The sequence below is a fragment of the Trifolium pratense genome, linkage group LG3 (genome assembly GCF_020283565.1).
Source record: "Trifolium pratense cultivar HEN17-A07 linkage group LG3, ARS_RC_1.1, whole genome shotgun sequence".
Lineage (NCBI taxonomy): Eukaryota > Viridiplantae > Streptophyta > Magnoliopsida > Fabales > Fabaceae > Trifolium > Trifolium pratense.
In genome coordinates this window covers 14,611,149-14,639,142 of record NC_060061.1, presented here as the reverse complement: position 1 = coordinate 14,639,142, position 27,994 = coordinate 14,611,149, and the positions used below count along the sequence as shown (strand labels likewise).

The window sequence follows — 27,994 nt, the reverse complement described above, 5'->3', positions numbered from 1 at the left end:
CTTCCTAACTTAGTTATTTTGACGGTTGACACCGATCATTTATCAAAGAGAGTGAAGTACATCCATATAAATGAAAAAAATGTGAAACATATGCAAGCATTAAAACATTAAAAGCTCTATATATGTGTGATGAATTTTCTCACGAATTCACATATCTCTCTGCTCTAAACTACAACCACTCTTAATGGCTTCTTCCCTATCTCTCCCATCTAGTTGTGAAATTAAAATCAGTAGTTCAGAAAAATCACTCCAACGAAGTGTTCTAGACATTGAAACTACAACCACATTAGATGAAGTTTCGTCTAATGGTATATGCTTAACATGGAAGGATATATGGGTAAATACAATTTCATCAAATGGAAAGAATGGCAGCAAATCAATTCTTCAAGGATTAACTGGTTATGCTAAACCTGGCCAACTCTTGGCCATAATGGGTCCTTCCGGCTGTGGCAAGTCTACGTTACTCGATACTTTAGCCGGTATGTCTTTTCATCATGTTGATTAAAAACTAAGTTTATATTTAGCGTCTGTTTGATTTTACGTCAGGTTGATTAAAAATTTAACGTCGTTTCACGTTGACTCGAAAGCTATAGGATTTGCCGCTTCTGAAAATCGCGGCTAAAAGGTTTTTACGTAGTTTGTTGTGAAAAACATGTAACCAAATATGCTATTATTCATTTTGCTAGTAGTGTCAAACCTATGGATTATAATGTATGAACTGAAAATTTCAAACCGTTTTCAATCCAAAAAGATATTTTATATTTTTATTTAAAATATCAAACTCTTGCGAGAAAAATAGATTAAGCAATCGATTAAGTTGAAGTTGGTGCATCAGACCATTCATATTTAAATGCACTTTTAATTTTTTAAAATATAAATATTTTGACCTTTAAATTTAAATCGTCCGATCTCAATCAAATAATTTTGATCTCATTAACTACATGCGGTTGCAAACTAATGAAAGCACTCAATCTCAGAGATAAAGAAAGACACAGAGCACAGTATGGTGGGATCTCAACAAATGGTCTTTATTTTCTTAAACGTCTCCAAAAAAACATGGTCCAAACAAATCTCACTCAATAAAAATTTCCTTAAAGATAAGGAGATATGTAGTATGTTTTTTATCACAAAAGTTTCCATACATATACATATAAAAATTGAAAAGGAAATGTGCTATTAATAATAAATTAAATACCAAAAATTAGCGTTATTCCAAGCCGACACTTTAGTAAAAAATAAAATAAAATCCGACAAAAATAGAAATAGAGTAAACCTCGTATCTGGCCTCGGCCTTCCACATGTGCAGCGAAGACAAACATAAAATTTTGGATTTTTTACTCTTTTTTTAATAAAATTTTATTCTTCTTAGTTCTTATTCTTATAGAAGAAAAGTTTAAAAAAGTAAAATATATAATTGTTATTATTGATTAAAAATTAACACTCAAGATTTTCTTTCATGTTTTATTTGTGTACATAAATTTTATTGTAATAATAACAAGGGTCATGCTAAACAGTGCCCCCGGGGCACTTGTTAAGCATACCTAAAAAGGAAATGAAAAATAAAATTTATATTGAAAAAACAACTTTTTGTACTTTTGAGGCATTGAATGCACGCATTTCGAGACAGAATTTCTATTTTAAGATGCTTAACCAGTGCCCCGGGGGCACTGTTTAGCATTTTCCTAATAACAATTATTGATATTTTTTTCCGACCAAATTTCAGATTATTTACTCTTTCCCTTGATTTAGGAGCGTTAACACAAACAAAATAATCCCTTCACAAACATACAAGTGAGTAATTCTTGTTTAAAAAAAAAAACAAAAACAAGTGAGTAATTCTCTTTAATAAAAAAAAAAAGTGAGTAATTCTTTGGTCACATCCCAGCACATATTATATTAGGATTTAGGAATATTTTTGTCTCCTATAAAATTTTTCGTTTAGTTTTTTGTCCATATTGACCAATTTTTTTTAAACTGTCAAGTTTTTTTTTTCTACTTGACCAAAAAAAAACAAGAAAATGAGGAGGCACGTCAAAAAAAAAAAGAGTCTATTTTCTCAACAAAAAAAAATATTATTTTAAATAACTTGGCAATTGTTTCACTTTTATTCTAAAGCGTTCCTTTATTTATTTATTTTTAATTTTTTTTGGTACAAAAGCGTTCCTTTTAAGTCAAGAAGATAAAAAATTAAAAACAAAATTTAAAAGGAAACAAATGATTCAAGATTCTTTAGATCAGTGTTTGATCCGTGGCGGAGCCAGGATCTTGGATCAGGGATGCAAAATTTCAAAAAAAAATTGTTACAAAAAATATTATCCTTCAAAATATTAACTTTAGTTAATAATTATAATCGATTTGTTTTTTTGGTGTTAACCATCTGATTTTTAGGAGAAGGAAACTTAGTAATCCAGAGTTCGACCATGAGGTAGGTAAAGTTTGACCAATAAATTGTTCTACCTAGGAATAGAACTCGAATTCTTCCAAATAATTTGTTCTTTTGGTGAAACTCATTAACGATTTGAACTCAATATCTTGATTAATTTTAATTATTATATTATACAAAAAAAACAATTATACTCACACAATATCTAATTTTATATAAACTTGCAAGTCTAAAATAATGCAGTGTTTACCTTATACTCCCTCCGTTTTTTAAAGTGTCATTTTTTTTGTCATATTTAGCGTTTTAAAATAACTATCGATTTTGTATTTTTAGAGTACGATTTGTCAATTATATTCTTTATCAAATACTTTTATATTTTTTAATAAAAATAATTAATGCTATATATTTGAAAAATTCAATTTTTTTTAATTTATTTTCGTACTTAACGTATTAAATTTTTGTTTTTTTTTACATAATATATTAAATTTATTGGAAAGTGAAAGTGTGTGCAAAAAAATAGGAATATTAAAATAAGGGTAAAATAGGAAGATAAGGTGAAAAAATTCACTTTCTTAATTTGGTGTTACTATTCTAAAACGACACTAAAAGAACGGAGGGAGTATTATATTATATTATATTATTATTATTATTATTATTATTATTATTGAAAATCATAAATGACTTTGTTGATGCTAATGATGAAGAAGGGGGCTTTACTGCAGAAACTCAGACGCGCAAGTTAGAATCGGCAGACATTTCGACGCTAAAATAGATGGATAAAATAAATTGCTCATATATGTATATATATATCGGTGTCCTGTGTTTTTTACATTAACAATATCAACGTGTTAATGTTTGTGTCATGTCAAGTATGAATGTCGGTGTCCATGCTTCATAGATAATATATCGATACAAATTTATATATTTTTTAGGGAGATTGAGCTCAAACACAAGACAAACAGGGGAAATTTTGATCAATGGTCACAAACAAGAACTATCTTATGGAACTTCGGTAAGAAGTTAATTAATTTTTAACTCTAAAAAAAAGGGATTATGCTCAACTATTAATTCTTTCATTAATATTCTATGTAGGCCTATGTCACACAAGATGATACATTATTGACAACTTTAACCGTCAGAGAAGCAGTGTACTATTCAGCTCAACTTCAATTACCTAATACAATGTCTAAAGAAGAGAAGAAAGAAAGAGCTGATTTTACAATCAAAGAAATGGGTCTACAAGATGCAATTAACACAAGAATTGGAGGGTGGGGTGTAAAAGGAATAAGTGGAGGTCAAAAAAGAAGAGTGAGCATTTGCATTGAGATCATAACACGTCCTAGACTTCTGTTTCTTGATGAACCAACTAGTGGACTTGATAGTGCTGCTTCTTATTATGTCATGAAAAGAATTGCTACTTTGGATCATAAAGATGGCATTGAGAGAACTATTATCACTTCAATCCATCAACCTAGTACTGAAGTTTTTCAACTTTTTCATAATCTTTGTCTTCTATCTTCAGGTAGAACGGTTTACTTTGGACCTGCCTCGGCTGCATGTGAGGTAAGGACTATGAAACTCATCAGGGACGAAACAAGAATTTCTATTTTTATTTTTGTTTTCGATCACCATCAGTATCCGGCCTATTGGATCATGGTCATCCCTTCCAAGTCTAACGTTGATTACAACTGGATCCTCTGACGATTGGTGACGAAACAAGACAGAAATTTAGTTTTCATTACTTATGATTGATTTTGCTTTTGTTTCAATGTAGTTTTTTGCTTCAAATGGCTTTCCTTGTCCTCCTCTCCAAAATCCATCTGATCATTTACTTAAAACTATAAACAAGGATTTTGACCAGGTAATTAATTTTTTAATCAATCATTAATAACACGTTTGTCTTTTTTTTTTTCATCATGATTTCATTCTTTATTCATTGCAACATTCTTATACAAAATAGTAAAAAGTATCTGAAAATACATATTGAAACCAATTTTAGGATATTGAGGCACAGACCGGAACAATGACCGCAGAAGAAGCAATTTGTGTCCTTGTGAGTTCATATAAATCATCCGAAAGAAATCAAGATGTTCATAATGAAGTAGCAGTATTATCTAAAAAGGTACACATTGTGACTTACTAGATCATAGTTAATTAGTCCAACATTAAGATTAAACATAATTAATTAAATTTTAATGTGTATTTGCAAGGACACAAGCTCAATGGATCATAAGAAGAAAGGGCATGCAGGGTTCCTCAATCAATGCTTAGTTCTTACTAAAAGGTCATCAGTGAACATGTTTCGTGATCTAGGCTATTACTGGTTACGTTTAGGAATATATATTGCATTGGCTATAAGTTTAGGCACTGTTTACTATGATTTGGGTACAAGTTATGACTCAATTAAGGTAACATGCTAGAACCTATTAATATGGCTCTATTACGTTTAGCAATATTATAGATTGTGTAATTGTGCATCTTGGTTTTAATTTATTTCAGGATCGAGGTTCACTTCTTTCATTCGTCTCTGGATTCTTAACTTTCATGAGCATTGGCGGATTCCCTTCGTTTGTGGAAGACATGAAGGTAACTATCTGAAATTTGGACTATCTGAAATCTGATCTTGATCTAATGAATCTCAATACGTTGATTGTGTGAATTCACGAGATTGCTGACAACAGACAATCTAAATCCGATAAAAAATACAAAATTCTTCTCTAATTTATTCTCTAAGTGGCGATATAATTATAGAAGGCTTTTGTTCTCCTGTCTATAATTTTGATCACTTATTTAAATTTTTAAGTATTAGAATAAATCACTTGCGCCTATTTTATCTTGATTGACAAGATAACTAGATTTTTTTTTTTCCTAATTTGAATTCAACAATTTGTTTATTAGGTATTTCAAAGAGAAAGACAAAATGGGCATTATGGTGTGATTGCATATGTGATTGGGAACACATTTTCATCAATTCCATTTGTTTTATTGGTTACAATAATTCCTGCAGTTATAACCTATTACCTCTCTGGTCTTCAAAAAGGATATGAACACTTTTTATACTTTGCTAGTGTTCTATTTTCTAGTCTAATGTTAGTGGAAAGTCTTATGATGATAGTTGCAAGCATTGTTCCTAACTATCTAATGGGAATCATAACTGGTGCTGGAATTCAAGGAATCATGATTTTAATTGGTGGATTCTTCAAATTGCCACATGATCTTCCTAAGATATTTTGGAGATATCCATTACACTATGTTGCATTTCATACATATGTGTTTGAAGGATTATTCAAGAATGAGTATGAAGGACTAAAATTTCCTAATAAAAATGGACCACAAGGCACAAATAGTTACCTTACTGGTGAAGTGATTTTGAGAGATATTTGGCAAAGTAACATGAGTTACTCAAAATGGGTTGATCTTGCAATTTTGCTAGGAATGATTGTTTTGTATCGTGTTTTGTTTCTTATGATCATCAAGATTACAGAGAAAGTGAAGCCTATTGTTGGATCATTATTATCTTGCACGTTTGTGTCTCCCAAAACAACAATACATGTCGTGGAAAATCCTAATGCCACTCCTTCGTATCAAGAAGTCATATAGTTGATTGTAGTTTGGTAGGTGTAAGAAGTAATGAAATATCAACTTCACATTTTATAGGTGTGCAAGTGTAAGATATGAACTCTAGTGTTGATTGTTCTTACTACTAGTTATTGTACTTTGGTACTATGCATAAGAAATGGTAAATAGTGTCAACTTCATAATTTTATGGTTGGACATAATAAATGTTGGAATTTTAAACGTGATTTGAGTTTTAGATTTGATAAAAAATTGGATGTTGAACACTTTATAAGTAAGTGGACTGATGAACCTCAAACCTTAAGGTTGAGTTAAGATGTGGGAAAATTTCTCATCTCACTCACCCACTTTCTCGCCTACCCCCCAAACTTCCGAATTTGCCCCTGCTGTGTTGACTTTGAAAACACAAACCAAGCAAAAACTATATTTATTGGAGGAGGGATTGGATTCTCTCAAGTGTAATTTACACTTGAGAGAATAAAGTGTAATCTAACACCATCTAAATTCACTTTCTCTAAATTTTTATATGTTTCTCTCTCTTGATCAATGGTAACAAACCACACTTTATTCTCTCAAGTGTAAATTACACTTGAGAGAATTCATTCCCATTGGAGGAGAGTTTTAGATTGAGTGTATAGGTGAATGAGAGAAAAGAGTAACGTTCTGGTATATATCACAGTAATTTGGAAAACGTTTTCCGAAAAAATAGCGAGCGGAAAACGTTTTCCGAACTATTAAAAGTTCGGTTCGTAGTTTTCGAAGTCAACATAGCAGGGGCAAATTCGGAAGTTTGGTGGGTAGGCGAGAAAGTGGGTGGGTGGGATGAAAATTTTTCAAGATGTGGTGTCCAACTCACGTATGCAATATGTTCAAGGCCTAATGTAATAATTTTCGGACTCCCTTATAACCTAACAATGATATCAGATCCGATGATGATTCATCAACTAACTATCTCCTTTATAACTTAACAATAAATAGGAACTTGGATCCTCTCCATGTCAGACTTGCTAGTGTCAACAAAGTCAATTTTATTTTTTGCTTTCTGTGGCTTTATGAATTCTTCGAAAGCATTTTTCGCTATGTATAGCAATGCTATTTTTTTATTGTTTACAATAATTCATACTGTTATAACATAGTACAAATTATAAATATTGTATTAGATAAATTTGAGTTATTTTATCTTTACATTAAAATAATAGTTTAAATTAATCTTCAAAAATCAAATATTAAAATAAATAAAATTGGTGTTATCTATATAAATTTTAACAAAAAGATAATATACTATAAAAAATTATTTAAAATAGAATAGCATTGTTCAGAATTTTTTATTATATTTTTTTGGTCAAGATTACTGTTCAAATTTTATATACGTATACTCTTTTTTTTTTGTCACATTATATGCGTATACTCTACCTAAACCCTAAAGAAAAATAAAAGAAAATAACGTACACGTGAATGGATTAATTTGTGTTTCAGTTTGTCTCAATTGAATAAACAGTGTGAGAATGTGTTTGAATTGAATACGTGGGAGTTGTGATTTATATCACGTGTTAGTGTACGATGATTGGATTTATATCATAGTTGTAGATCTAATCTCTTCACTTTTCACCTTTAGAAGAAGAGTCTCCGATCAATATGAAGAAAAATAAAAATAAAAGCATACCTCATTTGGAGAAGGTTTATGTTATAATTTTGAGTATTCGGGTTTATTGTAATGTAAGTCCCACATTACTAATGAAGGAAAAGAAAGTCAAGAAAATTATATTTGAGAAGTTTCACATTGCTTAGAAAAGAGACCCTAAGTTTCTTGTTTCAATACACCAGTCAGTAGCACTTGTAAACACTTTAAGTTTAGGGTAACCCTGATTGCATCAACACATCCTTTACTTGATTTTCCACAAGTCAAACGTGATTCTTCCATCAGTTTTCTCTAGCCTAAACTTCACAGCGGAACTTCCTCCTCCTGAATCAAACCAAGAGCTCCGATACCAGTTGTTGGAAAAAATAGGCATAGAGAAAATAAAAGAATGCAATCAACAACACAAGAATATAACGTGGAAACTCCAAACCGGAGAAAAAACCACAGTCGTTGTCTAAACCGACAACCAGAGAATAAACACTATGTGAAAATTGTTATAACACAAAGACTTCACTCTCAACCACCCCATTACCTCAATACACCCCACACTCTCCAAAGTAAATATTTGAACTATATATCAAATACTCTTCCTATGAAACTTATTTCAACAAAAACATAAAAATTCATTCTTAAAATTATCATATTTTATTTTTCTTAATGTGTAAATATTTTTTTTTCCTTATATTATGATAGAGCGAGTAGCTCTTAATCAATCATGTGGAAAAAATTCAAAACAGTAAATCCTTTAAGATATGCATTACTACACAATATCTTATTAATCATCACAACATCTTATTAATTCACTCAATAATCTTATAAATTTATTTTATCCCGCGGAAAACATCATTTAACATAATTATTTTTGTTGAACATCGAATTTAGGACCTCTAACATGCTATTCAAACCTCTTACCACTAAACCAAAAATATGTTGTTATCGATGTGCCTATATTTTTTATCTCAAAGGAGAACTCAATATGACGATCAATAAATGAAAAATGTTGGTGTGGACAAACTTTTTTTATGTTATTTCTTAAATGAGCTCGACAAATTCATATAAATGAAAAATGTAGGTGATAGATCAAAACAACAAATTATTTTAAGAAAATAATTTAGTTGGAACAAGGTAATCGCCTCAGACCTCCAATAATATTTTAAAAATTACTATTCTCAAAACTAATGTTCTACAAGGTAAATCTTTTTTTGCAATAAAAAAAAAACTAATGTTCTACTAATAGAATATTATTAGAATTATTTTTCTCTCTACAAAAATTCATTTACTTCATTATCATCAACTAAGAAAATATGGAACAAAATTCATTATATTAATGTAACAAATAATTTTGTATTTTAAAACGTATCCAAAATAACATTTACAATTGTTCTGGGCCGAGCTTATAGCTCGAGCATCAGAAGGTGTCGAACACATATACCATCCGAGCACGTCCTAACGGTCAAATACCCTTGCGTATTGTAACGGCCGTAAACCGGAATGATGAGCATTTACTGCACATCAAGGCCTCCAAGCCGTTTTCCGGCAGCCACTTGATGGCCATTAATGCCATCAAGGGCCTTAGCCCAGCGCTGGGGGCTATATATATGCATCTCACTTCATTTGCAAAGGTACGCATTTTTATAGCTAAGAAAACCTTACACACATACTGACTTGAGCGTCGGAGTGCCTGCAGGTACACAACCCCCCTCCGCTCCAACAGGGGTCTCAAACGCTCTCAACCACCGTCAAACGCCGGCGAAGTCGCATCTTTCTGGTCTGCACGATCAGTGGCGCCGTCTGTGGGAAAGTAGTTTCCCTGTTTATTCAAACCAAAAACTAAAAAACTTCCTTAAAACACCCTTTCACGACCAATGGCTGGCGTTAACAACCACCAAATCCCGGAGCACGTGGCGGAGAACAACGTTCAACCGATGGACTACGCACCGTACCACCCGCTGGACGGCCAGTTCGCCTCCGTAACGGAAGATGGCCAGGGAGGGCAAGACGCGCATTACGAGCCCTACAACCCAGAAGAACCGCAGATCCCTGTGGCTACCCCGCCACAGGCGACTCCGGCAGTGGCTATCCCTCCGGGCGTTCCAATGCAAGAAATGATGGCTGCGTTGGTCAATGCAATCAACCGCCAATCGGACCTACTGCTGCAGCAGAACCAGCGATACGAGCAGCAGAATCAAAGGCTCGAGCAACAAAGCCGTCGCATCGACACAATTGCTGAGTCAAGGGTCACGGCGCAAGCTCGCCCAGCTCGCCGTTCACCCACACCTGTGAGGAGCAGAACCTACTCCAGGTCACGCTCACCACCTCGCCACAGAAGCGAAAGGAGGTCGAGCCCAAGGAGAAACGAGGCAATATCTCGAAACTCCACCCCACCGAGGAGACATTCCCCTAGAAGGGACAATCCTCCTCGCCGCCAAAGGAACCGATCCCCGGAAGAAAGGGACAATCACCAAGGCCCCCTCTCCCGAAGGATCCGAGAACTCCCCCTACCGGTCGGACTCGAAAAACCACCGGCAATGGAGACCTACGATGGCTCGACAGACCCTGACGAGCACATCGAAAATCTTGAAGCTCTCCTCGAGTACAGAAATGTACGAGGCTCTATCAAGTGTAAGCTCTTTCCCACAACTCTGAGGAAAGGCGCTATGGCTTGGTACAAGAGCTTGGCGCCAGGATCCATAGACTCTTGGTCGGACCTGTGCGCCCGCTTCCGGGCTCACTTCACTTCCTCGAGGCGTCACCCAAAAACTGAAGCAACCCTCGAGGCCATCATCCAAGGCGAGAACGAGCCTCTAAGGGCCTACCTCGAACGGTTCAACAAGGCAGCCGTTGAAGTGAAGGTCGATGAGAGCATGAAGCTGTATCTCCTCGACAGGGGATTACATCCAGACAGCGACTTTGCTAAAGCCGTCGGTATCGAAGAGCCGAAAACGCTAGATGCATTCTTCGAAAAAGCGAAGAAGTACATTACCTACGAGGAGAAACAAAGGGCCAAAGATATAAGAAGGCCGAAAAGTCAAGAAAAAACCAGGAACCATGAAAAGGACGAAGCTGGGACCTCGCGAAGAGGTAACGAAAAGCAAAGGGAGGAAAGGATAAAAGATTCCAAACCTCCTCGAGGAAAATTCACAACATATACTCCACTGAATGCGTCAAGAGATCGCATTTTCGCCGAAGTCTCCGCTGCGGACTTCAAAAAGGCTGGGATCCACTTCCCGAGACAGCAGCCCATGAAGGCAAATACTGATAGGACGAAATTTTGTCGCTATCATAAAAGCCATGGACACGTCACTGAGGACTGTGTCCACTTAAAAGATGCCATCGAGATTCTGATACAAAAGGGTTATGCCCGAAGATATGTTCAGAACGACGAACAAGCACAACAACAACAACAACAACAAAGGCGGGAGCCTCAAGAGGTCGCAATGGCCATTGATGTTCCCGAGCAGGAAAGCAGAGGCATCGTCCCTCAGGCGCTTGCCATCTCAGCACCTGAAATTCCACTCCCATCCCCGGGGTCAGACGAGGGAGCGCTCCTAAGGCATTTCAACGCCCACCTGAACGGCTCATGGGAAAATTTCCCAAAAGCACTGGTGATAACAGGTGGAGGGCTGAACAAAATCACTCTCGGATCGGTGAAAAGAAAGTTTGATGAGCTGGAGAACGTGTGCTCGGTAACTCCCATCACCGTCACCAAACCCGAGGGAGACTCCGACCCGCTGGCCTTCTACAAATCAGAAGTCCCTGGGGGCTCGCCAAACTATCAGATACCACTGTTGGTGAGGGCTCGCATGGCGAACTTCGACGTCCACCGCATCCTCGTTGATCAGGGAAGCTCGTGTGACGTGATGTACTCGGGGCTATTCAAAACTTTACAGCTGTCGGAGAAAAACTTGGTCCCTTACGTAGGACCCGACCTTCAGGGGTTCAATGGGTCGACTACCAAGCCTTGGGGATATGTGGACCTCATCGTCACCTTCGGCGAGGAAAAGGCTATGAAATCCGTGAGGACGCAATTCATGGTCGTCGACTGTCCCTCGCTGTACAACTGCATCATCGGCAGAACTACTTTAGCGGAGCTATTTGCTGTATCGTCCACTGTTCACTTGAAGCTGAAATACTACACACCGGACGGCCAGGTCGCCACCATCAACGGCGACATAGCTGCTGCGAGGAGATGCTTCGAGGCCGCGGCAAAGAATCTGAGCACCGTGGCAACCCCCAAGAAAACTGAAAAGAAAAATCCGGGGGTAAACACTATTGGAGGTTCCGTCGACATCGATGCTCGACTCACAAAAAAGGAGCATCAAGAAGAAAAACAGAAGGACCTCGCCGATGCTGAAAAGAAAATCTACCGCCCCATCCCGGACGGAGATTTCGAGCTGGTGCCCTTGGGCGAAGACCCCCTCAAAGGGATCAAGATTGGAACTGGACTCCCCGACTTGGTCAAAAAGCAGCTGATCGCCTGCCTTAAGGACAATGCTGAACTGTTCGCCTGGAGCGCTGCAGAGATGCCTGGTATCGACCCTGAGGTCGCTTGTCACCAGCTGACTTTAGATCCTAGGGCTAGTGCCGTTGTTCAGCGGCGTAGGAAGCAGTCTCCCGAAAAAGCGGAGGCTGCCGAAAAAGCTGTAAAAGACCTCCTCGAGGCAAATTTCATTTCGGAAGCTAGGTATACCACCTGGCTATCCAATGTTGTACTTGTTAAGAAATCGAATGGAAAATGGCGCATATGTGTTGACTATACCGATCTTAATAGGGCTTGCCCTAAAGACGCTTACCCTTTACCTAACATAGACAAATTAGTAGATAATTCATCAGGATTTAAATTACTATCGTTTATGGACGCGTACTCGGGTTATAATCAAATAAAAATGGCTGAAATCGATAAAAAGAAAACAGCGTTTATGACCGAATCCGGTAATTATTATTACAACGTAATGCCTTTCGGGCTTAAAAACGCAGGCGCCACATACCAAAGGATGATGAACAAAGTCTTCAATAATGAAATCGGTGACATGCTCGAAGTCTACATGGATGATATGATCGTCAAATCCGAAGAGGAAGTCGATCATACAGCCCATCTAAAAAGAGTGTTCGACCAAGCGAGAAAGTATAACATGAGATTCAATCCTGAAAAATGCACGTTCGGTGTAAAAGCTGGGAAGTTCCTCGGGTTTTACTTAACCGAAAGAGGAATCGAAGCTAACCCCGATAAATGCAGAGCATTCTTTGAATTCCCTACGCCGGACTCAAAGAAATCAATCCAATCATTAAACGGGATGCTCACAGCCTTATCTCGTTTTGTCGCAAAATCCGCTCAACACGCGCTACCTTTATTCAAATTACTTAGAAAAGAATCCGCATTCGAATGGACAAAGGAATGCGAGGATGCGCTACAACACTTAAAACGAGCATTATCCGAACCCCCAGTCCTAACGCGACCCAACGAGGGGGAAACCTTATATCTTTATCTCGCCGTAGCATCGGAGGCCATCAGCGCCGTTCTCATAAGAGAAACCGAGCAAGGGCAAAAACCCGTCTATTTCGTGAGTAAGGCTCTGCAAGGACCAGAACTCCGGTACTTACAGATTGAAAAAACGGCCTTAGCAGTAGTCATGGCCGCGAGGAAGCTAAGACACTATTTCTTAGCTCACTCCATCGTGGTTCGAACTGATCAACCGATCAAGCAACTCCTTGCGAGGCCGGATATGACAGGACGAATGCTAAAATGGTCGCTCGAGTTGTCCGAATTCGAAATCTTTTTCGAAAGCAGAAAGGCTTTAAAAGCCCAAGTGCTAGCAGACTTCATAGCCGAGATGACCACATCATCTACCCCGAACAAAAACAAATGGACCATCTTCGTAGATGGATCCTCGAATCCACAAGGGAGTGGTGCGGGTATCATACTCGAAAGCGGTGAAGGAGCGCTCATAGAAGTTTCACTCGAGCTCGCCTTTCCAACCACAAACAACCAAGCCGAATACGAAGCTTTCTTGGCAGGATTAAGGTTGGCTCAGGATATGGAAGCTGAGGAAATTAAAATATTCACGGACTCACAGCTCGTCGCATCACAAATAACCGGGGAATACCAAACAAAAGACGAGCGACTCACGGAATATTTAAACTTGATCAAAGAAAAATTAACCAAATTCAGACAAACCGAAATCAAGCACGTTCCTCGCGAACACAATGCAAGAGCAGATATCTTATCAAAGCTCGCAAGCACTAAGAAAAAGAAGGGCGGAAATCAATCACTTATTCAGGAAACGCTGTCCAAACCAAGCATAGTAAAACCCACCGAGGTATTCCTGATATGCGAGATCGACGCCAACAGCTGGATGACACCCGTGTTCGAATTTCTGAACACTGGAAACCTCCCACTTGATAAGAAGGAGGCGGCTAAGATAAAAAGGAGAGCCTGCGCATATGTAATCCTAAATGGAAAAATGTACCGCCGAGGATTTTCCATCCCTCTGCTAAGGTGTGTCGAGGAAAGCGAGGTAGCCTCGATCCTCGGCGAGATCCACGAAGGAATAAACGGTCAACACATCGGTGGACGCTCCTTGGCCAGAAAGGCCTTGCGAGCAGGATTCTATTGGCCTACCATGCAAGCAGACGCAAAAGAGCATGTCAAAAAATGTGACAAATGCCAACGTCACGGGGATATGCACTTGGCCCCTCCAAACGAGCTAAGAACGCTATCGTCCCCGTGGCCGTTTTCTTGGTGGGGGATGGACCTCTTAGGACCGTTTCCAACAGCAGCAGGACAAAATAAATACCTAATAGTAGCTGTCGACTACTTCACGAAGTGGATCGAAGCCGAACCTCTCGCCCACATCACAACATTCAACGTGTTGCGATTTTTCAAACGCAATATACTTGCGAGATTTGGGATCCCTCAAGTTGTCATTACAGATAACGGGACTCAATTCACGGACAAGAAAGTGCGAGAATTTATGGCAAAAATAGGTACAACCCAACATTTCACCTCTGTCGAACACCCTCAAACGAACGGACAAGCCGAAGCTGCGAACAGGGTTATACTACGAGGACTCAAAAGAAGGTTGGATGAAGCAAAAGGAAAATGGACAGAGGAACTACACAGCGTACTCTGGTCTTACCGAACCACTCCACATTCTACAACGGGAGAAACGCCTTTCCGACTGACGTACGGAACAGAGGCCGTAATTCCAGTAGAAACCGGAGCATCCTCCTTCCGAACAGAAATACCCCTCGAAGGGGAAGACAACCATGAAATGCTCAGAGAGGAGCTCGACCTCTTGGAAGAACTCCGAGACGGCGCAGCCCTCCGAGAAGCTACTTTGAAACAAAAAATAGCAAAGCGGCACGACAAAAAGGTCATCAAGCGAGAATTTGACGTTGGGACACTAGTACTCCGACGCAACCAAAAAGATTCTCGTGAAGGTAAACTCGCGGCAAATTGGGAGGGACCTTATCATGTTTGAGCCAAAACCGAAAACGGTGCCTATTATTTGGAAGATCTTTACGGAAAAGAAATTCCCCGACCTTGGAATGCCGAGAAGCTCAAACAATACTACAGTTGAGAGAAGGTCAAAACCATCCCTCAACGAAGGCTGTGTCTTCGCCCATGAGAAACACGCCTATACAACGGAGGAGTGCTTAGGTACGGGCATGAATCTTAAAATATAAAACAAAGTCGAGACGTTTTTGAGCTCGATGATGTTGACGAGGAAAGCTCTAGACCACGGAGCACCATCGTCTTAGTACACGCCCGGTAGAACCCCAGCTCGCGATGGGATGTTCACACCCCGAGGAGGAAAGCTTAACAACAGCCCCTCTCCTCGTTGTTAGTTTGGATTAACATCTCCAAACACTTAGAATGGTTCCCCGCACCTTCTAAGCCCGGCATCTAATGGTACCAGCTACCACAACGATGACCACCATCCAAACACACACTAGCGCGAAGAAACGAATAGTTCGGCGTATAGAATGTTTGGAAAATTACCAAGTCAAAAACCTCAAGATTGGTCGAGCGCAAACAAACAAAAGCATCAAGCATACAGGTCGTCATAACGAAAATATAATCAAAAGCGCGAACCTAAAAGCATTGAGCATGCGAACGATCGATTCAACATTCGGAGGAAATTAAAAACATCGCCATACAAAGCCTAAATCTAGATGAGACAAAGGTAAAAGAGCAGGTGGATAAATAAGAGTACTGAAATATAAAGACCACGAGGGGCCATAGCTGTCAAATACATCAAAAGGGCGAACGAAGCGCCCAAAAGAAAGCAAATTAATTACAAGAAAAAAGAAAAATAAGATTACATCTCATCCTCGGGAGGGGTGACGATAGCTCCATCTCTCACCTCCTTCTCCTCATCCAAACCCTCCTCGTTCAAACCGGGGTTGAGAATCCTAAGCTGAGCCACTGCGTTGTTGAAACTAAAAGCTGCAGCAGCCACCATGTTGGACTCAAGCTCCTGGATCTTGGTGAGCAGATCAGCACGAGAGGAGGAAGCATACTCCCCTTGAGGATCGAGCTCCTTCTCCCGATCTTCAACAACCCCGGTGACTTGGAGCCTCTCCAACTTCCCTTCCAGCTCGTTAATCAAACCCTTTTGCTCATCAACCTTCTGCACGGCACTATCCCTCTCCTCGGACACTGTCTTGAGCCTATCCTCCGCTTCCTTGAGATTGGCCGAGAGGGTCTTGCGCTCCTCCCTGAACACCATGCAGGAGGCCTCGGATTCTGCCAACTTCCGCTGCAGCAAAGGCAACTCCTTCCGAGCTTCATCCCTTTCCTCCAAATACTTGCACTCCCGACCATTCAAAAAAGTCGCCATTTCGACCAATTTGAGTAGAGCCATGGATTGGGCAGCTATCTCGGCACGAAGAACCTCAGGACCCATATCCGATAGGATGGCTTCATCCGCGGGATTAATCTTCACTTTGGTAGCTCCGGTCAGTAGCTCGCCATGAGCGTAAAGTGGAGGGAGGACAAAATCGTCAGCAGGAAGCCCAGCAGTCAACTTGTGGGGACCGGGAAGAGGAGGATCATCCTGGCCAGAAAGATCCACGACCACATGATCCTGTCGAGAAGAGGTTTCCTCCTCCAGTCGAGTCCTCTTCGAGCGATCCACGTTGGAAGCTGTGGGAGACTGAGGGGCAGAAGAAGTTGTAGCAGCACTGCTCGCCTCCCTTTTGTTCTTGGCGGCACGAGCTTTGCGGAGAGCAGCAGATCCACTAGTCATTGTACCTACACAAATCAGAGCATCAGTTAGCAAAACAGAAGGCGAGCAAATAGAGAAAGCAATAAACAGTTGGTAGAAAATAAATAAAGAAAGCTACGAGCATACTCCAAAAAACGGTCAATTCCTCCGAGGTGTCGCAAGCGAGCAGCTCTTTCGTAGCGATCACCTTCGGGCAGGTCAATCTTCGACCATCTTCCCCAAGCAAAGGCTCGCCATTCGAGTCACTCAGAAGGAATGGAGGCAAGCCCTCCACAAACTCTAATAATTTTTTATAATCAGCTCTCTCCTCAGCTGACAACGCTCCCAGCGTAAAAACAAATTCTTTGGTCGACATGGAATAATGATCCCTGCGCCAATAGAACGGAAATCTAGCAAAATCCTCCTCTATAGGGAGACCTTGCTCATCAAGAACTTCCTGCCCAAGCTCATCAATGCGATGCCCCCTACGAACGAAATTGTTCCAACCTTTCGTCGTGATTGGCCTAACTCCATAAAACACGGACTTGAACCCTCGTACCGACTCGTCGAACATATCAAAGAGGCGTTTCCGTTGCCTCAAAGAAACCCATCCATGCTTGGCATCCGGTACCGGGGCTCCCTTAACGAGCTTCCCTTTCGCCCGTTCCCCCCGAGGACAGCTCCGTTGAAGGCCAAAATGGTAGAAAAATAAAGGCAAGGTGGGGCCCAAACCCAAATACTCGGCAGTTTTTTCAAAAGCCTTGATAAAGGCCAATGAGTTCGGGTGAAGTTGAGAGGGAGCCAACCGGAGATGACGAAAGATGGACACCTCCAGATCTGTGAAGGGCAGCCGAATTCCCAGATGCTTGAAGGCAATCTCGTACATGGGGATCGTTCCCCAAGCCCAATTACCGCAGATCCGGTGGCGAGCAGTGGGGATCCGCACCTCGAAGTCCTCGGTAGGAGGAGTCTGAATATCCGTGCACATCGTCTCTGGGATGTCACTCTCGCAATCCTGATAAACTGACTCCGTCTCTCGGGGTTCATCCGCTACCCACGAAACGTCGGCTCGGATGCGAATTGATGAGGAAGGCTGTTGATCTATGAACGTGAAGTCACCTTGAGATCCCTCAGCCATCTAGAAAACCTGAAAAAGCAGAGGAAGGAAAAATGAATTCGACATTCAAATCCACCCTTCCACCGCCAAATCAAGCGAAAGGGCGAGGATCTCAAACAAAAAGACTACGCGAAAACTAAAGGTGACAAATCATCTCTCCGAACACGAAATTCATGTAAACAATCGAGCACGAAATGCATATGGTGCTCGACACTGTTCTAAGTTAAAACCCAACCGTCAGTTGGTGAAAACAAGCGATTTCTCGCCGGAAAACCGCGAAAAACCCCTCTTTTGGGGGGAAAAGGGTGCTAATCACCACCTACAACCTTCAAAGAGACTACCCAGACTACACAGGAAACATACTACAGCCCTACACCGCGTGAACTACCCACAACAATCCAAAGTAAAATCCGAACAAAATCTTCAAAGATTAAAAGGATAAAACACTTACTTGTTGATCAAATGAAGATAGGAATGAGGAGTTTGTAGTAGAAAACCACCAGAGAAAGCTTGGACCGGAAAGGCAAAATGATAGAGAAAGTAAGTGAGAAACTGTAAAGTTTCAAATGAAAAACCTCCCTCCTATATATAGGCCAACGCATCCGTACAGGAAAATTCGCGCCGCTTCCATCTGAACCACAGGATCGATCTAACGGTCCGGATCAATCACGATCAAGTGGCCCAGATGTGATCTCAGGAGAAACGAAAAGGCGCGAAAATCCAACGGTTCAAGACGACCTCGAGATTCAAATCTCAGCTATAGCCACTCAAGTGCTATGTGAACAGTCTTTACACGTGGCGAAAGGAAACGAAGCGACTCGTCCTTTCAAGTCACATCCATCTGCTCGCGCAAATCTCGCGAAATCCAAGACACCACATCCCGAGAAAATTGCGACAAATAAGGAAATGCAAGATCCTCGGAATCCACTCCCCTTATTTCTTTGCTAAAAATACGGGGAAGACCGCAACAACCGAATAAGAGCACCACGCTCCTCGGCGAATTCGTAAAGTCGAAAACTTGCTCGAAAAAGAAGTCCAGTTTTCGACCGAAAAGTCCGCTCGGAATCATTCGGAAAATCCGCAATATTATTAAATTAAGAGCATACATAAAGCATAAGTGCAAATAAATCGTGCTCGGGGAAATCAAAAGAGAATTATTTTATTAATGATAATCCATTACAAAGGAAAGAGGATTACAAATGGATCCGAGCACCTAATCCTCGCGCTCGGAACCTGAGCTAATCGCGGAATCCGAATCAGTCCACAGCACCTCCTCTGGCCATATCTTAGCTTCTTTCCCAACCTGGGACCCTCCTTCACCAGAGGCAGGGCCAGGAGGATAGAGGTGGGGAGATTGATGAGCCCTCAGGAACTCCTCGACTGCCCCAATGAAATCCGCCGATTCGTCGGAACTGGAGGTATCAGAAGTATCCGAGGAAGGGAACATCACCTTAGCTTCTTTCCCCTTTTGAGAACGAGCCGGTGCAGGCTTAGGAACTTCCGCTCTCTTTTTCCCTCTTCGAGACTCAGAGCCATCAGCAACAACCTTCTTGGAATCCCTATTATCCATCGCTAGCCTTCAAACTCAAGATATGGGAAGCCAAAGGATAAGCAAGTATTTATAGCAAAGCTTGCCACCCAAAGGACCAGTCACCACACCTGACATCCCATAAATGCGAGAGGCGGCTGCAGAAACCTAGGATTGACCACTTGGAATAAACGATTGTCCCTTTCCAAAGCTTGACTTTGACCACAGGGACACTGCGAAAATTCAGCTGCCCGACTCGGATTTGGTACGTTCGGTAAATCGAGATGAATCGATAAAGCTTCAAGTCATTACCCTCGCCTACGAGCATAACGACTTGGGGGGCTCCTATTCTGGGCCGAGCTTATAGCTCGAGCATCAGAAGGTGTCGAACACATATACCATCCGAGCACGTCCTAACGGTCAAATACCCTTGCGTATTGTAACGGCCGTAAACCGGAATGATGAGCATTTACTGCACATCAAGGCCTCCAAGCCGTTTTCCGGCAGCCACTTGATGGCCATTAATGCCATCAAGGGCCTTAGCCCAGCGCTGGGGGCTATATATATGCATCTCACTTCATTTGCAAAGGTACGCATTTTTATAGCTAAGAAAACCTTACACACATACTGACTTGAGCGTCGGAGTGCCTGCAGGTACACAACCCCCCTCCGCTCCAACAGGGGTCTCAAACGCTCTCAACCACCGTCAAACGCCGGCGAAGTCGCATCTTTCTGGTCTGCACGATCAACAATAAAATTTAGTTGCTATACTAAAATATTTTTACGAACTTTAGTTGCTGTAAATTTGTAGCAAAATTCATTTACTCCCATGTGTTGGGCAGGACCTGTTGGCGATGTAGACTGTAGTAATAACTTTTTAGTGATTTATTTTTGTCACCCTACTCATTTTCTCACACGTCCTACAAATTTCAAAATGCCACCGACCGTTACTTAGGTTGCGAAACATCATGCCATTATAATGTGCAGGTGAATTTTTTTTTAAAAAAATAATCATTTTTATAACGTCCGCTACTTAAATAGCGGAAGAATAAAATGGAAAACATTTAACGCTAGCTATTAACGAATAGGATGACAAATGTAAATCTCAACTTTTTAATCACCTCTCCCTTACAAACTTTATGCTTAGAGGTTAGTGGACAGTCATAGGTCTAGGAATAGTGTTAAAGCACTTTGTCCTTATAATCTTGAAATGAATTTTTTTCTTTCAAATAATCTAGCGGTCAGAAATTTTACCTTAAAAGTGAATAAGTGGGGATATCCGGGATTTGAACCTCGACACCTACACATATGGTGCGATATATTCCTACCAATTGAACTAAGTTACGGGGACTGAAATTAATTTTTTTTAACTTATAATAATGACCTAAAAGTATGACTTATTTTAATCAAATTATGATAAGTACGTACCACAATCACAACATTGTTAAGGTCAATGAAATGGATTAAAATAATACACAATTTGAGACTAAATGGTATTTTTATTTTTATGAACTAAATGATATATTTTTAGAACTAATCATTCATGTTAATTCAATATTAAAATTACTAATATAAATATTTTCATACATTTTTTCAACAAAATATAATCATTATTATATAACACATAATTTTACATCGTAATCTAAAGTACGCATAAAAAGCTCTATATATGTGGGATGAATTTTCTCAAAAATTCACATATCTCTTCTTAACTACAACTTCTCATAATGACTTCTTCCCTATCTCTTCCCTCATCTAGTTGTGAAATTAAAGCCAGTAGTTCAGAATCATTCAAACAAAGTGTTCTAGACATTGAAACTACAACCACATTAGATGAAGTTGATGGTATATGCTTAACATGGAAGGATATATGGGTAAATACAATTTCATCAAATGGAAAGAATGGAAGCAAATCAATTCTTCAAGGATTAACTGGTTATGCTAAGCCTGGCCAACTCTTGGCCATAATGGGTCCTTCCGGCTGTGGCAAGTCTACGTTACTCGATACTTTAGCCGGTATGTACTGTCAATTTTGTGTCACGTTGATTAAAAATAATGTCTTTTTATATTGACGCAAAAGTTAATTAGAATTTTATCTGAAATTCACGACAAAAGGCCCTTTAATCGTGAGTTTGTAATAAGAGTGCATATATGCAAACCAAACAAGCTATCGAACATTTTCCTATTATATATATATATATAGATCATTTTGAAATTTTTATTTAAAATTTCATATATTGATATTCTTTTCTTTATGGATCTTACTTGGTTCAGTTAAACCTACAAATCAAATCAGTTTTTTTTTTTTATCAACAATCAAATCAGTTTTTTATTTGTTAACTCTCTTTTCAGTAGAGTGTTCAAATTTAAATTGATCTAAATTAACATCGTAAACTGATGAAAAAATGAAAATAGTACGAAATGTTTTTTTTTTGACGAATTTTTATGTTCATTTGTAAATTTGGATCATATTTTGAATTTATCTTTCAAAAACGAATTAAACCAAATAAAACCGCATATGCATGCATGCATACATACATGTTTTGAAGAATTTTTTTATTTGTACCCTATATTAATTGTAGGATAATATTATATATTAATAAATATAGAGTAATTACATATGATTGAAAAGTAAATTGGCAACAAGCTGCGCCGCTAAATGTATTAATATTTTATTTGGTTGATCTTTAATTTTTTCAATATATTATTTATTAGTGTAATTTAATCTTTTTTTTTCTTTTCTGTTTTCAAATATTTCAAACATATTTTATTTGCCATTCCATAATGTTAATTGTTAATATATTATATATAGCATATATAAAATATTTGAGGGGCGTTGTGGTTCATGTCCGCCCCAATAAAGATCCACCCTTGATCAATATCCCTAGTGTCTTGGGAAGAGACTATGGTAATCTGAAACTCAACATGACATAAGTTCTTTTGAACCGGTGACGGATCCATGTAGAGGCTTTAGTGTGGCCATGGCCACACCAAAATTTTCAAAATTTATTTTATACATATACATATAGATATATATGGAGTTAAATATGTTTTGTTTTCGGGAGTTTATATTTAGTTGGTTGAGACATCACATATATTATGCATGAGTTGGGTTCGAATTCCGGACACTTCACTTATTCACTAGGCTACTATAGACCCAAAAAAAAGTTAAATATGTTTTTGGTCTCTATAAAATAGTGACATTTTAAGTTTAGTCTTTACTTAATTTTTATTAAATTTTTAATACCTAAAAAATTGTCATGCACTCAATTTTGATCTCTACTGTTAAAAAAATTTGTATTTTTGAACGAATATTTCGTAGATATGTTTAAAAAAAATTCATCTAGAAAAAAAAAACACAAGATATTTGATTTATAGCTCATAATTTTCATTACTTTTATCTTGAATTGTTGTCATTTTAAAAAGTCATATTTAATGTCAAAAAATTATTTAGAGTCGTAAAATAACATAACATTTCAATATTTATCTATGTGCAAAACTCTAAAATGAGCAAAAATTTGAGACAAATATAGAATATATGTTTCATGATTGAATTTAACATTGTCATTTAAAACTTTTGATAGTAATAAATTTTGGCCACACCAAAAAACAAATCATAGATTCGTCCCTGTTTCGAACAATCGTTTTTAAGTGAAAATCAATACTTGATTAGCAATTCAAATCAGAAAATTAAAAACATAAGGTTTTTTATGAAACGGTCAATATTAGTAACTGGTATTTTAAATTTTTGCTGATGATATATAAAAATCGAACCCTTTAACACTCCAATACTCTTAACTCATCTATCGCAGCCACCATATCCTCCTTTTACCTTACCATTAAAAACATAAGTTAGACATACACGTAACATTCTACTACGTAATGAACAGTGCAACGAAAATAACCACATTCTTGTTGACCTTTGACATTTATACAGATACTATATGTTTCTATTGACTATAGGGAACCATATATGTGTTTCATCAAAAAGAAAAAATAAATAAAAAAATACGTGTGTTTCATTATGCACATATGCATACTGAGACAACTGAGAATTATCCATTTATCTTAGAATAGGATATTTAATCTAATTCATCTTTACAAAACCGGTTATAAAGTGATGATACATTCAGATTATCTCGCAATCGATGTGAGACTTCTTAACAATTTAGTTTCGAAATGACGATGTTACATAATTTGGATTCTATTTCTAATATAAACAAAATTAATTAAAGCAAAATCTTCAGAGACCTTAAAAAAATACAAAGTTTATATTCAATTTTAAAGAGACCGAGAATTAAACCTTGATCAAGGAAAATATTAAGGTGATAATAAAAATTGGTATCTTTTTCCTTTTAAATATTGCATCATTATTTAAATTATTTTATGTATCATTTTGTCACTATATATTTACTTAATTATATAATTGAATATTTTTAATATCTATATATAGAAGGAATATCAACTTTTGGTGTAATACTTTTTTTTTTTTTCTTTCAATTTTACCATCTATTCAAGTTATTTTGCTTACAATGTTGTTCTTCTTTATCCAATAAAAGAGAAATGAGAGAACTAGAAGAGTGGACAGACATAATCAAATTGAAGTTTTGAACAAATAAAATGTTGATGATGATAATACAAATTTATTTATTTTTCAGGGAGATTGAGCTCAAACACAAGACAAACAGGAGAAATTTTAATCAATGGTCACAAACAAGAACTGTCTTATGGAACCTCGGTACAAAGATAATTAATTAAACAAGAACGGACTGTTTTATGGAACCTCGACACAAAGTTAATTAATTAATTTTGAAACCCATTTTGATTGGTCTAGTGATATTGGCTTGGGACTTGGGAGTGTGTTCTTCCTTAAGGTCTCAGGTTCGATTCTCTATGCCAATTTGGATAGACTAATTTAGTTTCTTCAAAAAAAATTAATTAATTTTAATTCTCCCAAAAACAAAATGGATTATGTACATGAACTATCTATTAGTAATTCTTTCATTAATATTCTATGTAGGCTTATGTGACACAAGATGATACATTATTAACAACCTTAACGGTTAAAGAAGCAGTATACTACTCAGCTCAACTTCAATTGCCTGACACAATGTCAAAGGAAGAGAAGAAAGAAAGAGCAGACTTTACAATCAAAGAAATGGGTCTACAAGATGCAATTAACACAAGAATTGGAGGGTGGGGTGTAAAAGGAATAAGTGGGGGTCAAAAAAGAAGAGTGAGCATTTGCATAGAGATCATAACACGTCCAAGGCTTCTGTTTCTTGATGAACCAACTAGTGGACTTGATAGTGCTGCTTCTTATTATGTCATGAAAAGAATTGCTACTTTGGATCTTAGAGATGGAATTCAGAGGACTATTATCACTTCAATCCATCAACCTAGTAATGAAGTTTTTCAACTTTTTCATAATCTTTGTCTTCTGTCTTCAGGAAGAACTGTTTACTTTGGACCTGCCTCAGCTGCATGTGAGGTAAGGACTACGGAACTCATCAGGGACGAAACAAGAATTTTTATTTTTGTTTTTGATTACCATCAGTATTCGGTCTACTGGACAGCCTAATCTGGTTCGGGGATCAAGTGGTTGCAGCCCCCTCCTGATCGCATTACGGGGGATCGAACCGTAATCCTCCTACCAAGTCTAGCGTCAATCACCACTGGACCACCTAACGATTGGTGATGAAACCAGACAGAAATTTAGTTTACATTATTTATGATTGATTTTACTTTTGTTTCATGTAGTTTTTTGCTTTGAATGGATTTCCTTGTCCTCCTCTCCAAAATCCATCTGATCATTTACTTAAAGCTATAAACAAGGATTTTGATCAGGTAATTAATTTGTTAATCAAACACATTTGTGTTTTTTTTTTCTTTTCATGATTTCATATTCCTGCTCAATGCAACATTCTTATACAAAATAGTTAAAAATATCATTTGAAAATACATACTGAAACCAATTTAGGATATTGAGGCGCAGACCGGAACAATGACCACAGAAGAAGCAATTTGTGTCCTTGTGAGTTCATATAAATCATCTGAAAGAAATCAAGATGTTCATAATGAAGTAGCAGTATTATCTAAAAAGGTACACATTGTGGCTTACTAGATCATAGTTAATTAGTCCAACATTAAGATTAAACACTTGGGACACCGTTTAGCATTTTCCTTAATTAAATTTTCAATGTGTATTTGCAAGGACACAAGCTCAGTGGATCATAAGAAGAAAGGGCATGCAGGGTTTCTCAATCAATGTTTAGTTCTTACCGAACGGTCATCGGTGAACATGTTTCGTGATCTCGGCTATTACTGGTTACGTCTGGGAATATATGTTGCATTGGCTATAAGTTTAGGCACTGTTTACTATGATTTGGGTACAAGTTATGGCTCAATTAAGGTATGATACTAAGAGTGAATAATAACTTGCTAGAACTTATGAATACGGCTTTATTAAGTTTAGATATATTATTGTGTAATTGTTCATTTTGGTTTTCATTTATTTCAGGATCGAGGTTCACTTCTTTCATTTGTTTCTGGATTCTTAACTTTCATGAGCATTGGTGGATTCCCTTCCTTTGTGGAAGATATGAAGGTAGCTCCAAAACCTGTTCTAGAGAGGCGGAAAATGAATTTGGTTGTATAGAGTCGATAATCCCACACTCCACACATTTATGCCGTAAGCACATCAGCGTAATTGTTGGATCAATATCAGACATTCCAGATTTCAATATTTTATATTTAGAATTGTTAATAAATTAAAATTTATAATGAAATCCGGACTATCTGAATCTGATCTTGATCTAACGAATCTCAATACGTTGATTGTGTGAATGCACGAGATTGGTGACAACAAACAATCTAAATCCGATAAAAATACAAAATTCCTCTCTAATTTATTCTCTAAGTCTAAGCCGCGATATAGAATTAATGAAGGATTATGTTCTCCTGTCTAGAATTTTGGCCCCTTATTTAAATTTTTAAGTATTAGAATAAATCACTTGCGCCTATTTTATCTTGATTGACAAGATAACTGGAACACCTTTTTTTCTAATTTGAATTCAACAATTTGTTTTCTAGGTATTTCAAAGAGAAAGACAAAATGGGCATTATGGTGTGATTGCATATGTGATTGGGAACACATTTTCATCAATTCCATTTGTTTTATTGGTTACAATAATTCCTGCAGTTATAACCTATTACCTCTCTGGTCTTCAAAAAGGATATGAACACTTTTTATACTTTGCTAGTGTTCTATTTTCTAGTCTAATGTTAGTGGAAAGTCTTATGATGATAGTTGCAAGCATTGTTCCTAACTATCTAATGGGAATCATAACTGGTGCTGGAATTCAAGGAATCATGATTTTAATTGGTGGATTCTTCAAATTGCCACATGATCTTCCTAAGATATTTTGGAGATATCCATTACACTATGTTGCATTTCATACATATGTGTTTGAAGGATTATTCAAGAATGAGTATGAAGGACTAAAATTTCCTAATAAAAATGGACCACAAGGCACAAATAGTTACATTACTGGTGAAGTGATTTTGAGAGATACTTGGCAAAGTAACATGAGTTACTCAAAATGGGTTGATCTTGCAATTTTGCTAGGAATGATTGTTTTGTATCGTGTTTTGTTTCTTATGATCATCAAGATTACAGAGAAAATGAAGCCTATTGTTGGATCATTATTATCTTGCACGTTTGTGTCTCCCAAAACAACAATACATGTCGTGGAAAATCCTAATGCCACTCCTTCGTATCAAGAAGTCATATAGTTGATTGTAGTTTGGTAGGTGTAAGAAGTAATGAAATATCAACCTATGGGTATGTAAGTGTAATATATAAACTCATTGTTCTAACTACTGGTTATTGTACTTTAGTACTATGCGTAAGAAATGGTAAATAGTGTCAACTTCACATTTTTATGGTTGGACATAATAAAAGTTGGTATTTCAAGTGTTAGTTGAGTCTTACATTGGAAAGAAAAGTGGATGTTGAACACTTTATAAGTGAGAGGACCCATGAAACTAATGTCTTAACGTTTTGGGTTAAGATGTGGTGTCAAACTCACGTAGTCGTTCAAAATCCAATGTGATGATTCTCAGACCCTCTCATGACCTAACAATGATATCAGAACCGATGGATGATACTTCAGCTGCCCCTCGTGACCCAACAATAAATGTTTTAAATCCTTCACGTATGTCCATGTCTCAAACCAATTATTACTCCTCCGTCCTAAAATATAAGCAAAAATGAGTCAAAGAAAGTTGATATATTTGGTTAAAGATTTGGACCAAATACATTCACTTTTATTGACCAATTTTTGCTTATATTTTGGGATAGATGGAGTATGTTACAAATGAATAAGATAAATGATTAACTCGTGCACGTTTAAAAAGATAAAAGATTAACTCGTGCACGTTTATAAAAATAAAAGACCGGTATGGAAAAAATAAGATAAAGGACTATTTTGTCCCTAAGGACATTGATTTATGATTTATGTTATCCTTCATACGATAGTTT

The 27,994-nt window shown here is 37.8% G+C and overlaps 1 protein-coding gene across 2 annotated transcripts; it reads left to right on the top strand.

The window, feature by feature from the left end:
• The first annotated feature begins 20 nt into the window (after positions 1-20).
• Positions 21-27,427, top strand: LOC123912734 (ABC transporter G family member 1-like). 2 transcript variants are annotated; one of them, XM_045963292.1, is made up of 9 exons: positions 36-321; positions 21,311-21,468; positions 24,111-24,190; positions 24,473-24,943; positions 25,213-25,299; positions 25,433-25,555; positions 25,667-25,864; positions 25,973-26,059; positions 26,545-27,427. In XM_045963292.1, the coding sequence occupies exons 1-9, from the start codon at positions 185-187 to the stop codon at positions 27,244-27,246; spliced, it is 2,043 nt and encodes a 680-aa protein (XP_045819248.1). In that variant the 5' UTR covers positions 36-184; the 3' UTR covers positions 27,247-27,427. The 2 variants fall into 2 exon arrangements, with proteins under 2 accessions (XP_045819247.1, XP_045819248.1); XM_045963291.1 differs by lacking the exons at positions 21,311-21,468; positions 24,111-24,190; positions 24,473-24,943; ... (3 more) ...; positions 25,973-26,059; positions 26,545-27,427 and adding exons at positions 3,316-3,395; positions 3,476-3,946; positions 4,158-4,244; ... (2 more) ...; positions 4,883-4,969; positions 5,282-6,186 and having other exon boundaries at positions 21-479.
• Positions 27,428-27,994: the final 567 nt, after the last annotated feature.

What these genes read in the sequence shown, in the direction of transcription:
- LOC123912734 (XM_045963292.1), top strand. Translation starts at nt 185, where the DNA reads ATGGCTTCTTCCCTATCTCTCCCATCTAGTTGTGAAATTAAAATCAGT. An exon ending in AACTGTCTTATGGAACCTCG is followed by an intron (nt 24,191 to 24,472) that starts GTACAAAGATAA and finishes TATTCTATGTAG; the next exon opens with GCTTATGTGACACAAGATGA. An exon ending in CTGCCTCAGCTGCATGTGAG is followed by an intron (nt 24,944 to 25,212) that starts GTAAGGACTACG and finishes TGTTTCATGTAG; the next exon opens with TTTTTTGCTTTGAATGGATT.